General features: G+C 43.0%; 1 protein-coding gene across 1 annotated transcript; it reads left to right on the top strand.

The window, feature by feature from the left end:
• Positions 1-629: 629 nt before the first annotated feature.
• Positions 630-13,002, top strand: LOC109937153 (ALK tyrosine kinase receptor-like; the record flags this gene model as incomplete). The annotated part of the gene is made up of 8 exons (XM_048592856.1): positions 630-694; positions 4,230-4,359; positions 4,936-5,033; positions 5,210-5,302; positions 5,944-6,045; positions 7,576-7,710; positions 10,405-10,495; positions 11,737-13,002. Coding segments are annotated over 8 exons (1,509 nt in total), but the record flags the coding sequence as incomplete, so codon positions are not given.
• Positions 13,003-14,041: the final 1,039 nt, after the last annotated feature.

Here is a 14,041-nt window from a genome sequence, read left to right as displayed (position 1 = left end):
GCCTATCCTCCTGTGTTGAGCTTATAAGGCAAGGGGCAGTGCAAAGGACTGTAGCATCGAGGTCTGAGTATGGTACACTGCACCAGTGCTGGGCTGCTGTGCACATTTGCAGAGCTGTGCTGTCATCCGACAGCATCTTCAGTTGACAAAGTGCAACCACTTTCAGAAAAGAGCAATGGGTTGGGAGTTTACTGCATTTTCCTGCAGACTGAACAAGCCTAGAAAGAGGCAGCAACGTAATAGCCAGCACAGCTTATGATGGTAAGTGGTTGTAGGTCACGATTCAGCCATATTGACACTTCCTTCACAAACGTTTTTCTCAATGTTTGCTCACCAAGGTTGTGACAACGTTAGGCCTTCAGTCCAGAGATGAGGTAGACAGACAGAACACCACATCTAATTCCACCCTACCACCAGTTATACCTTCATGCAACTGTGGAAAGCGGCAGAACCATGGCTCAACCCCATCACGGTTGCCAGGCATTGCCACTTAGGAAGTAACATTGTGACATTGGGAAACCTTCCAACTAACAATTCCCGCCTCAAACATGACAGTCTGACCAGCAATCTCTTAAACACTGCTACAGACCTTCATATCAGTATTCATATCAGTTTGCTACTTTTTACAGACTCTTCCAGAAATCTGCTCTGAACAAGATGAAATGGATTTCCTGATGGAGGCTTTGATTATCAGGTAATAGTGAAAATTCCTCTCTCCTGTGTTCTGATGCCTTAACAGTCACTTCTCAATACTTTGATGGATTACTGTAACAGATCAGAAATATCAGTCATGAGTAAGTTCAAGGGGAGTTGGTTGGACAATCAAGCCTACAGTCCTTTTGCCTCTTCTCTAACCTAGGGTCACATCTAGTCACATTGACAGTGTATCCTTATTGGATGTACCTTCCAGGTTTTACATAATAAGCTTACTTCTTAAACTTCTTCTCTTTCAAGCTACTGAGCTCTAACTCCTCCCAATTCCTAATTTTATTTTCTAACTTGATTTAGGTCATTTTTACTGCTGTTCTTACTTGCCTTTTGGGCATCATTTTGAGCCTTTGACCTTAACAAGCCTTACTTATGTCCTTTATTATGAGTTGTGGACCCCATTCATAAGACTGTTAGGACCAAGTCAAGCCGTCGGCAAACGTCTGATAAAATGGTTCCAACCATCATCACTTCTACAGATGAAAGATCAAAATGAACAGAAATCCCTTGGTTAGAATATAACCCAGTCCCTGCTAATTTGCTTAGAACAGTTGGATTGAAGGAAAAGAAAAATCATCCAGTCTACTGGAGGATAATTCATCAATGTATTCAAATTTATGATCTTTGTAAGGATTGGCATTAAAAGAAATTCCTCATTTTAAATGTCGCAGATTTCATGGCAGTCCTGCTCATAATCAACATTCTGGGCTGGTAGTCTTTACCTATGAATAATATCACTGTGGAGTTTTAAATGCCAACGTAGAAAACTAACAAATGCCGAGCAAGAGCTTTGAAATAGTTGATTACCGAGTAGCATTTCTGAATATCAATCTACGACATGTGAAGACAACAAGTAAAACCAAGCATTCAGTGAGGCACAGCTTTATCATGACCTGCATTTCAGGCATATCCACCATCCTGTTCCTTCTGTTATATTACACGAGTACAGTTAAGAAATGCTGATGAGGGCTAAAGGCAGGAGGATTATTTTGTCTGGCTCCCTCCCTGCAATTGGGAGTCCTAGTCCAGGATTCTGTCAAGGTAAACTTGCAGATTGAGTCAATAGTTAGGAAGGCAAATGCAACTTTGGCAGAGATGTACTTCTGTGGCAGTGTGCTCCATAAGACACAGAATTAGAGGATCTATAAGGCTCTGGTCAGGCCACATTTGAAGTATTGTGGGCAGTTTTGGGCACCATATCTCAGGAGAGATGTGCTGGCCCTGGAATGGGTTCAGAGGAGGTTCACGATAATGGTCCCAGGAATGAAAAGCTTAACATATGAGAAAGGTTTGAGGTCTATGGGTCTATAGTCGATGGAGTTTAGAAGGATGAGGGGGGATCTAATTGAAACTTACAGAATAGTGAATGGCCTGGACAGAGTGAATGTTGGGAAGATGTTTCCATTGGTAGGAGAGACTAGGACCCGAGGGCACAGCCTTAGAGTAAAGGGAAGATCTTTTATAACGGAGATAAGGAGAAACTTCTTCAGCCAGAGAGTGGTGAATCTATGGAACTCACTGCCACAGAGGGCTGTGGAGGCCAGGTCATTGAGTATATTTAAGACGGAGATAGATAGGTTCTGATTGTCAAGGGGATCAAGGGATACGGGGAGAAAGCAGGAGAATGGGGTTGAAAAACTTATCAGCCATAATTGAATGGTGGAGCAGACTCGATGGGCTGAATGGCCTAATTTCTAATCCTGTGTCTTATGATCTTACGCATAAGATTTCCATTTTTGACATTTTTGGCATCTTGTATTTGGAGTATCTGTATATTTTTTGAAGGAGGTAAAATGCACCTTCCTGCAAAGCTAACTTACAGTTCAATTTCCTAAACTCAAAATTCCAGAAGAAGTACAATAATAGACTTTACTTTTCAAAAATGAGGCCATCTGGCCCATTTTGCCAGTGCTGGCTCCTTCAAGTAGTTATCCAATTATAGTCCAACTCTTTTCTCCCTTCCCTGCAGCTCTGTGTAAAAGCTTCCTAATCTCTCCCACTTGCATTGTAAGGGAACCAACCCTCTTCCCAGTCAAAACCCTTATAGCCAGAAATTTGTTAAATAGTATTGTTTAAGAAACTTGTCTACATTTTACACAGAAGTAATCTATCCAAAAATAGAACAGTTAATTGAGATGAGAAGTCGACTGTAGGTGGAATATTTAAAGTTTTTGAGAAGATTTGTAGCTCAGTTTGTGGATGAGGTTGTAGACATGCTCACCAAGCCGGCGTGTTTGAGTGTAGATGTTTTGTCACCCTGCGAGGTAACATCGTCAGTGCGCCTCCGGTGAAGCGTTAGTGTTCTGTCCCGCCTGTTATTTATATGCCTCAGTTTGCTGGGGTGGTTGGCATTACTTCTGGTTCTGTTTTTCTGTGATTTGTATATCGGGTCCAGTTCAATGTGTTTGTTGATGGAGTTCGGGTTGGAATGCCAGGCCTCCAGGAATTCCCTGGCGTGCCTCTGTTTGGCTTGTGCTATTATGGATGTGTTGTCCCAGTTGAATTCGTCTCCTTCTTTTTCCGTGTGTATTGAGACCAGTGAGAACTGGTATTGTCTCTTGGTGGCTAGTTGGTGGTCGTGTTTCCTTATTGTCAGTTTTCTTCCATTTTGGCCTATGTGATGTTACTCACAGTCCTTGCATGGTATTTTGTGTATTACGTTAGTTTTTTTGGTTGTGGGAATGGGATCCTTTACGTTCATCAGTAGCTGTCGCAGGGTGGGTGTTGGTTTATGGGCTACCCTGATACCTAGGGGTCTGAGTAGTCTTGTGGTCGTCTCTGATGTACGGTGGGCTGACTAGTGTGTCTGGCCATGTTGTGTCTTTCTGTTGCGGTCTATCACGGAGGTAATGGTGGATTGTGCTTTTTGGGTATCCATTCCTTTTTAAAAACTCTGTATCAGTGCTCCTGTTCTCCTCCCCACTCCGTATAAGTGCTCCACTCCAACACCCATAAATGGAGCTGCATCAGGACATTATTCAAATAAGCCACAACACACTGCAGTAACCTGGAACTGCACAAAGCAGAACAGGAGCACCTATATGAAGTTTTTAAAAGGAAGGAATACCCAAAAAGAACAACCCACTATTATCGCCACAACAGACCACACAAGAGGACACAACATAGTCAGACACACTAGTCACCCCAATGTACATCAGAGACGTATCAGAGACTGGAATTCCATCAACAAACACATTGAACTGGACTCTATATACAAACCACTGAAAAACAGAACCGGAAGTTATGCCAACCACCCCAGCAAACCAAGGCATATAAATAACAAGTGGGACAAAACACCCAATGCTTCACCAGAGGTGCACTGACGATGTTACCTAGCAGGGTGACAAAATGTTTGCAGTCAAACACACAACCTCAGGGTGGAATATTTTCCCCATTATTCCAAGATTCCAATGAGGTTAAATATTTTGCTGATTGCTGTTGATAAGTTGATGTTTCTTTGTTGTTCAGAATATTTTGTATTTTAACTTTGTTTTACCATCCCCTCCTTCTGTTTCAAACAGCAAGTTTAACCATCAGAACATTGTCCGATGTATCGGTGTGAGTTTGCAAGCCTTGCCTCGGTTTATCCTCTTGGAGCTCATGACTGGAGGAGACATGAAGACTTTCCTTCGTGAAAACAGGCCCAAAGCTGTAAGCACAAAGGCGAACGCTTGTTATATTCCTTGTAAGAGACCTGCCTCAGTCTCCACTGTACTAAGGAAGAGCTAGCTCGAACTTGTTCAGTCCTGACAACTATAATCGATTCTGTAAAATGGCTGAAAGTCTTTTCTACCCTCCTGTAGTTCCTCTTGAGACTTTTTGTGATGTGTTCTATGGGAAGCCAAACCATGGGGAACGTCTCCACTAAAACAAAATAAAAACCCAAAACACTGCAGATGCTGGAAATTAGAAACAAAAACAGTGTCAGCAGTGCTAACCACTGAGCCGTCTTGTTGCTAAAAGGGGACATCAGGGCAAGGACATAAGGAACCAGACTGATTTTCTGACATCCCAGTCGTGATGATTGCAAAGCCACAAACTTTGCCTTCGTGCATCCATTTAGCAATATCTGATCTATTACCTAGTGACTAGAGTTGCTGCTTATTTATTCAAAGTGGTTCACTTACTGATCTGAAATTGCTAGGAATGTTCCTTTAAATGCTCCCCATGTTTGGACCATCCTGAATGGACTATCTCACACCAGCTCTGCGTGTTACTGTATTTCAGACACAGGTATCGACATTGACAATGCTGGACCTTCTGAACATGGCCAAGGATATAGCTTGTGGCTGCAAATACCTGGAAGACAACCATTTTATTCACAGGTTTGTCATGAATTTCAGCTTTAGAACTTTATCTTAGAAAGAAGAAAAATGGATGTATGTCTTTTTTTAAAATCAGTCCTGTCCTTTGTGGTCAATGCTGATGAATTATACTGCAGCTATACGTATGCTCAGTGACAGTGGTATTTAATACTGTTTCTGTGTTTGCTTGTTTTTAGGGATATTGCAGCAAGAAACTGTTTACTAACCTGCAGTGGACCCAGGCGAGCAGCCAAAATTGGAGATTTCGGGATGGCTCGAGATATTTATAGGTATGCCATCAATAATTGATGTATTCGAGCTGAGCTGAAGTGAGCTCTGCAGCTTTCCAGTTGATCACCAGACCTGTTCAAATGCTTGTACGTTGCAGTGTGCCACCCTGTTTCTGGGCACCAGATCATTGTAACCTTTGTCTTTGTCTCAACATGGCCAATAAGCCCCACTTCACGTGGGGCACAAGTTGCAGATTGAGTTATCGTGTACCTCTGTCAACTTTTAACATGGTTGTCCCACCAACACCTCTCCTCTGTCAGCAGCCTCTCATTCTGATCCCACTCAAGCCTGGAGCTTCCCAAAGACCTATCCTAGGCCTCTCTGTTTCTCACAAACACGCTGCACCACCTTGACATCATCCAAGAACACAGTACAGTCTGGGTCTATATGCACACTGCCCTCAGATAGGTCAACTCCACTGGCCCCACCACCGTCTCCAAGTTGCCAGATTGTTTCTCCCACATTTGTGCCAAATGTTGTTTAATAGCAACCCTGGAAGAATCTTGTGACGGATTACAGTGTCACAAGGAATTATACAAAAGCAACTTATTGATAGTATGGAAAGATGTTATCTTCAGAAGCTTGGCTGCATTTATAGGTGTGGCTGTTATTTCTTGATCCAATGTGTTCTTGAATTCAGGGCAAGCTACTACAGAAAAGGTGGACGTGCCATGCTGCCAGTCAAGTGGATGCCTCCAGAAGCTTTCCTTGAAGGAATTTTCACCTCCAAGACAGACACATGGTAATATGACAGACTATTGTAACACAACAGGCTCACGGTAAATTGGGTCTTCAGTGTCACTCATGGGATTTAGGCGTCGCTGGCTGGGCCATTTGTGAGCTTCAATTGGCTCATGACCTTCTCTATCGCACACTTAATTGGAGCAGAGGTGGGAAAGCCCCAGGGAACCTACTTGCCACCCTCCTGCCCAATTAAATGCCCATCAACCCACCACCTGAATTGACCTTGGGGGAGGGCATTAAATTCCAACCTGAGCTGGTGCCTGTTTATCACTCAAAGAGTTAATGATTTCCCTGTCAGAGAGCAGCAAAAAGAAAGATGTGGTTGAGATGCAAGGAGAACCAGAAGAGAAACACTGTACCAGAGAGCTGTCTTCAGCCTCATCTATATGATACCGTTAGTAAAGAGTTTACAGTATTACTGAAAGCGAGTGAGCCGTAATCTGAATTAAGCACAAGCTAAAGATGCAAGGCATTCAATCTAGGCAGGAGTGTAGCCGCCAAGAGTGAGTTCAAACACCCAACACCCTAGAGAACCAAGAGAGTGTAAAATCCATGAAGAGACAAATACCTGGAATGATTGGATTTCCTTATGAGGAAAGATTAGACAGGCTGTCTCCTCTGGAGTTCAGAAGAGTCAGAGGTAACTTAATTGAAACATATAAGATCCTGAGGGGGCTTGATCGAGTGGATGTGGAAAGGATGTTTCCTCTTGTGGGAGAATCTAAATCTAGGGGTTTTACTTTAAAAATGAGGGTTCGCTCATTTAAAACAGAGATGAGACAAAAAAAGTTCTCTTACAGGGTTATGAGTCTTTGGAATTCCCATCTTCCAAAGGAAGAGGAAGCAGAATATTCAAATATTGTTAAGATGGTAGATGGACTCTTGATGACCAAGGGGGTGAAAGATTATCGGGGATGTGCAGGAATGTAGAGTTGAGGTTAAAATCAGATCAACCATGATCTTATTGAATAGCAGGGCAGGCTCAAAAGACAGAGTGAATAAAAACCAAAAGAACTGTGGATGCTGTAAATTAGGAACAAAAACAAAGTTGCTGGAAAAGCTCAGCAGGTCTGGCAGCATCTGTGGAGGAATAAACAGAGTTAACGTTTCGGGTCCGGTGACCCTTCCTCAGAACTCGGAGTTCTGAGGAAGGGTCACTGTACCCGAAATGTTAACTCAAAAGGCAGAGTGGCCTACTCTTATTCTTTGTTCGTGTGTTTGAATGCTCAAGCCTGTGGAAGAAGCCTTATCCCGACATTTAGCTGCAACAGTCTGAGACATAGTTCCCAGAGAGCCTGATCAATACTTAACGCTCAACCAACACCAAAACTAAATGATGTGGTCAATATCACATTGCTGTTTTTGGAACATTGTTGGTTTCTGGAACACAAATTTCTGAACACAACTTGTTTGCTGCTTTACTCCCCATCTCAGCAGTAAATTTTCATTGGTAGCAAAGTGCTCTGGGACCTTCCCAGGACAAGAACGTAAACACCAAGTTCTTTCATTCTTTCAAACGTTACTCCAGGTCATTTGGTGTGTTGCTGTGGGAAATTCTGTCACTTGGATACATGCCATACCCCTGCAAAAGCAATCAGGAAGTCTTGGAGTTTGTAACGAGTGGTGGAAGAATGGACCCACCCAAGAACTGCCCTGGGCCTGTGTAAGTATGTCTGATCTCAGGTCAGTATGAATTTGACTAGTTAGATGTAACAACACCAACAAGTGTTTAATCTTTAATATCACTGAATCAGAATCAGAACATAAGGCTCAAATTGGATTAGCCATATTGCTAGATAAAGGTCAGTCACACTATTAAACAGGATCAACAACCTTGCTGAATAGAGGCCAATAAAATTGATGAATCAGTTTCAGTGAAGATTTTCTGGCACGGTGGATGGCGTTCCTGTCTCTCATCCAGAAACTTTACATTTCAATTCAACCCCAGTACTTGCCAGCCAAGGAAGGTGTGTTCATAACACAGTCCAACAGGTTGAGATTCAATTTGCAAATCCTACCAACATATGCCAATAGCAGGAGATAAAACTGGGAGAGTTTGTTGATCAGCCAACAAATTTGGAGTCTCTCCTGAGGTGTAAAGCATTAATGTTAAAAATGTAAATACATTATAAGATCAATATAAGATCACATGGCAACGGAATCCACGTGATTCTATGTGAAGTCTTGTGCCAATCCTAGGAAATGTTGCTCAATAAAAGGTCAAGTTTACCAACAGCGATACTTCCCACAGGCTCTATCGATCCTAACCCCCAAGGACACAACCCAGACTAAGATCCATGATAGTGACAGATCTACAGTTATTATCTACTACTGCAAACCATAACTTGCACATAAAAATACCTGTTGCCACAACAGCACAGAATACTCTGAGTGAACTGTAACACCACAGGATCAATGATTGCTAAATGCAGGTAGTAGCGAGTTGCTTTTCTGTAACACCTTTCACAACTTCAAGACATTTCAAGATACGTTACAGCCATTAAAGTACTTTTTGAAATATAGTCACCATTGTAATGTCAGAAAAGAAGCATCCAACTCTCACATGCTGCAGTCTGTGTAAAAATACAGATAAGTGGAAGCCCCATTTCTAGTGTTCCAACATAGTGCTGGTTGTGTTCATGGGCAGAGCACCTTTAACTTAACTGGAGTGACACCAGAGCTGCAAGACTTGGCCTCAACATCAGGCAGGGGATATCAGCATGGTATTTCACCCTTTCTGATCATCTTCCGTGAAATAGTGGACTCACGGACACCCGGCAAGGGGAGGAGTTGAGTTATGATGCTCTCCACTGTTGAGGAGACTGAATACATTCACTGCTGGGATTCACAGATGTAAAATGGTGACCTTGGTGTAGCAGCAAGACTTGAAAACAAATATAAAACATGCTATATGTTATAATGACTTTTGGGAATACTGGAAAACCAGCTTTTTGTGAGGATCTAGCTTGTTGGCCACAGGCATTTACAGAATAATACACAGAAAAAGCAGGGGTAAGAAGATTTGTGGCAGGATTCCAGGATTAGAATAAATCACCACAACAATCTTTATGGTCCAATCTTGAGCAACACTAAACATAAGCAAGAATGATTAAATAGTTACACTGAATAAGTAAGGTAATGATTCTTATTAATTCTTATTAAACAGAAGGTAAGCTTCAACTTAAATTCAACCCAGTAAGTGGACTTAATCCATTTTAATCTCTTTTACTGTCTTTTTCACTCTGGTAGGCTTTAAAATATACAAAATACTTTACGGTCTGGGTCTGGCTACACAGATTATCATACACATCTTTGGCATATCCCTAGCAATGTGACTCCCTGACTCCAGTAAAGATATTACTGACAGTCACAAACCATGACCCACCAGACACAGAATCACCTTGGTATCTCTTCCATTGTGGACGTTTCTCTCAAATGATTACTTGGCCCTATCCAATTCTCCCAAACTCCCTCTTCTCCCCTCTAACTATACAGATTTGAGCTATTTGATGAAACACAGTACACTGGCTATCTGCAGTCTCCAGTTTAGCCTTCCTCCCTCTTATATTTTTAAGACCAAACCCACCAGTTTATTATTGAGTACAACTCCATCCTCAGCAATTTTCTCCATAGCAACGTTGGGGCTTTCATGTATTGAAAAACCTCTCAGCTGTGTTAAAATTTCAAATATTAATTGTAAAAAATTTTATTTATTTATTTATTTACAATAAACTGTAAATAAAAAAAATACTTCAATTTATCTTAAACAGATACCGGAGCTATATGGCTTTAACCCCACAGTAGAAATAGGTATAGCATAGAAATTTCAGGAGAGGAAGGATGAAAAATGGGAAGGCCTACTTCACATAGTGTTAGCCTTGGCGCTGTGGCAAGATTCACTTCACGGATGATGGTAAAAGATAGGTGGGACTTGTGCACAAAATCCAAACCAAAACTCCAATTCAGTGCTGTAGGATTAATGCAGCATCTGAGGAGCTGTCCTTCTGGTGAGACGCTAACCCTCAGGTGAGTGTAAAAGATGTCTGAGTGCCCTTCGGAGAAAAACAGGTAAGACTCCCCAGAAATCTGACAATTGTTTATCACCCAACCAACATCTTGAAGGCAAACTATTGGATCATTATCTTGTGACTGTTTGTGGAACGGTGTTGTGCACAATTGGGCCATTGTGTTTCTCTGTTTACAACCACGACTATTTCATAAGCCCTTTAGAGGGATTTTGGGATGGCTATAGATCATGAATGGTGCTATATAAATTCAAGTTCTTCCTTTCACAATAATTTTGTTAAAAAGATGGCAAATGCGCATTGGGTGAATTTATTGAATTCTTTTCCTTTAGATATCGCATTATGACCCAGTGTTGGCAGCACCGACCAGAATACCGGCCTGATTTCTCCACCATATTGGAAAGAATTAACTACTGCACACAAGTATGGAGTTATACAAGTTCTTCATAGAGACATAGGAGGTAGAATTAGTGGGACACAGGTGGAATAAGATTAATTTTTAAAGCCGCTCTTGATTTTCCTCTGTTGTAATGATAAGATTCCAAGCTAGTTTCTTTGATTAAACAGCTAATCTTTGGGTCAATTAAAGGATGTTTAGGAATCAAGCAGACAGTGATCATTGAACTTGTTTGATTGAGCTTTCTTCGTAGAAAGAAACTGAATTTTTGTTTAACAGTAAGGTAACTGTGGATTCCAGCACTGTGGCCTTAAATGGAGAAACACATTTGTGGGGGGAGCATGGCAGGCAGAGGAACAACTAAGGAACCATTGGTTCAAAGACAAAATGGTGGCACAAAATGGTGGCTCATTGGTTAGCACTGCTGCCTGACAGCGCCAGGGACCTGGGTTCAATTCCAGCCTCAGGCGACTGACTGTGTGGAGTTTGCACGTTTTCCCCATGTCTGCATAGGTACCCTCCAGGTACTCTGGTTTCCTCCCACAGTCCAAAGATGTGCAGGTTAGATGAATTGGCCATGCAAAATTGCCCATAGTGTTCAAGAATCTGCAGGCTAGGTGGGTTAGCCATGGGAAATGCTGGATTACCGAGATGGAGTGCGGGGTATGGGTTTGGGTGGGATGCTGTTTGAACGGTCGGTGTGAACTCACTGGGATAAATGGCCTGCTTCCGCACTGTAGGGATTCTATGAAAACAAAGGCTGATGGTTTCGAAGAGCACGTGTAAAACAAGGCCCAAAACCTGAAACATGAGGGTCTTTTAGTGGGGGAAGGGGCTGCCATCTAGCAAGGGATTGCTTCAAGTGACACAATGACCTGACTGTACTGATCATGATGTCTTAATGAAGGCCTGAGTGTCAGTCAAGGCACAGTGAGATGTCTGACCAACAGGCAAGTTGTAGAGTCAGAAGACAGGCTATTTTGCAGGTCCACAGAAGAGCTTTAGACAGACTCTATGTTAACGTAATGAAGGCTGTGGGGAGAAAGCAGAAACAGGGTGTTGACTTGGACAATCAGCTGTGGTCATCTCGAATGGCAGAGCAGACTCAAAGGGCTGAATGGCCTACTTCTTCTCCTAATTCTATGGTTCTATGTTTCTAATACTCAAGTCGAGTGTCTTATACAAGTTCAACGTTAGCTCTTTGCTGTTGTACTCTGTAACTGAAAATCCACATTACGGTCTAATTGCCTTGTTTGTTCATTTTCAGGATCCAGACATTGTCAACACGCTCCTCCCTGTTGAGTATGGCCCAACGGCAGAGGACGAAGGGAATACGGTGATGCGACCTGACAGCTCTGGTGGTGTGACCCCACTGCTGAGGGTCAGCTCGACTCTCGCTGCCACTCGCCCTCACACTGCCAGTCAGATGGCGGAGTTCCTGCAATCCGGGTCGAAACTCCAAAACATTCAGGAGTTGCCAAAGGGAGAAAGCTTTGGCACCAAGGTGGAGAATGGCTATCAGACAGCCCCCACCAGCGGCCACTGGCTTTACTATGAAGCCGGGGCGGCTCACTCCTCTGAAGTAAAACCTCAACAGGAGCAGAGGTTGAGGAACCAGACCAAAACCTTGTGGAACCCCACTTATGGATCCTGGGTCTCCGAGAGTTACCAGAGAGCTTCAGTGCCCTCCGAGGTGGGAGAGAAGCCCCTGAATGCCGCTGAGAGGGAGGACTCGGGCTTAGATTGCAACAGCAGTTCCCCACCAAGCTCCCGGGAATCCCCTTCCCCAGGCAGCCACGGCCTGGCTCTAGAAGTTGGAGGCCAGTTGCTTCTCAAAGCGCAGAGTTTCCCTTGCGGAAATATCAATTATGCTTATGATGGACTGGGCATTGATACAGATGGTGCCCAGGTACCACGGGACTCAAATGAGGAGGACGGTCCCAGGCAGAAGATGGCAGGTCTCAGCAAGGAAATGCATTGCCTTTACAACCCAGAGAAGTCAGCAAGAGATCGTGACTCAGGCCTGTCGCTGTCAGAAGACCTCAGCATCACCTCTGTATGAAACCTAACAAGGATCTGAGATACATGCCACATTGCACAGATCAAGTTTCAGTTATAATCTGTAAGAAGCAAAGAGACACAATTCCATTTGACACTGTACCTAGATTGGATTGCAAGCTCCCTCCAAGGCCGGGAGATCTTGATGGGGCTCAAGGTAGGAAATAAGCAGCCTCATCATGTTGGAAGGCCATTAAAAACCTAGACAGGATTCTTTCACTCTGCTCATTTTTCTTTGATATTATTGACTTGATAGGAAGAGTACGTAGCCCAGAAGATCTCTAATCAGGACTCTGTAGCTGTTTCCACGTTAGTCCTGCAAATCCTCCTTCTTGTAAATGGAACTCTTGGCTAAGTGCCATGTTCTCTATAGAACAGCCCGGTAAAGAACTGACTAATCTGATTGAATTGGGGGTGATCAGCTCACACACCAGAAGAAGCTAGAATTCACATCTCTGACCCCAGCAATACTTTACCAAGTGAGTGAGAAAGGGCTGGGGCTTTGAAGTCATTGACCTATTTTAATGAGGGAGATCTGATGTTCTGGTGGTACAGATTGGGATTACAGTTCATGTTGAAAGTCCAACACTGGAACCACTGCAATATTTTGACCAACTATTCCCAATTATTCGGACCAGTTTGAAAGAGTTGTCCATCTGCAGTTGTTGTGAGCTGCAGCTGTATCCCTGGTTATCATCCCAAAGATGTACTTTGAGGATCATTGAGAGACTATGCATCTCGTATTCCTGCAACTGGAGAAAATATACTGGGGAGAAAATGTCACTAATTAACTGAGGAATCAGGAAGAAACTACATTGATGTTTTGTAGTATCATCTGGTATCAGAAAGAAATGCTACAACTTGATTTTTGTTGTGTTCGTCTTCGAAGACTGGCCTTTGTAGAAGTCTCTAGATTTTTTTTGTTCGGTATTTTCTGATCTGAAATGAGAATTGGAGTGGGAGAGTAATTTGAACAATAATTGGGGTGGGGGCTATGTAACTGAGTACTTGTTTGATGTTTCTGTAGCACAGTTTGACCCAAGACCCAGCTCTTCAGCTTCTCACCTTCACCGTCCAACTACATTCAGCATGTCCTAACCTCCCTTCCTAGTTTCTGTCGCACTTAGAGCATGATGGCAAAATCTCCTAAAGCCTCCAATATATCTTTCACTTTACGTGGTGAACTCATTTCATGTAGGTCATTCCCATCCCAGGTCCACCCATGACTTGGTCAGACCTATTCCTCCCGTGTACACAAAACTCTGTTGAGTATCTTACGTGTTATTGACGTGAAGACTGATCTATCGAATCTTTGTCCTTTCTGAGCGAGTGAAGGTTTTTCCAGAAGACAATAACTTCGGCAAGACTAATTAGCAATGCATCATCAAAGATTGCTCCAGAAGCTCAGTGCTGGATGCAGTACTGCTGGAGACAGACTTTCCAATCCTTCCTGATAGCTTTGGTTGGAAGTGCATTGAGTGCAAGGTGCCAACTTGGGTTGGTTGTATTCCTGG

Source organism: Rhincodon typus, unplaced genomic scaffold, assembly GCF_021869965.1.
Source record: "Rhincodon typus isolate 14 unplaced genomic scaffold, sRhiTyp1.1 hic_rhity00001930, whole genome shotgun sequence".
Lineage (NCBI taxonomy): Eukaryota > Metazoa > Chordata > Chondrichthyes > Orectolobiformes > Rhincodontidae > Rhincodon > Rhincodon typus.
Note: the sequence above shows the minus strand (reverse complement) of the source record. Positions and strands in the feature narration are given on the sequence as shown.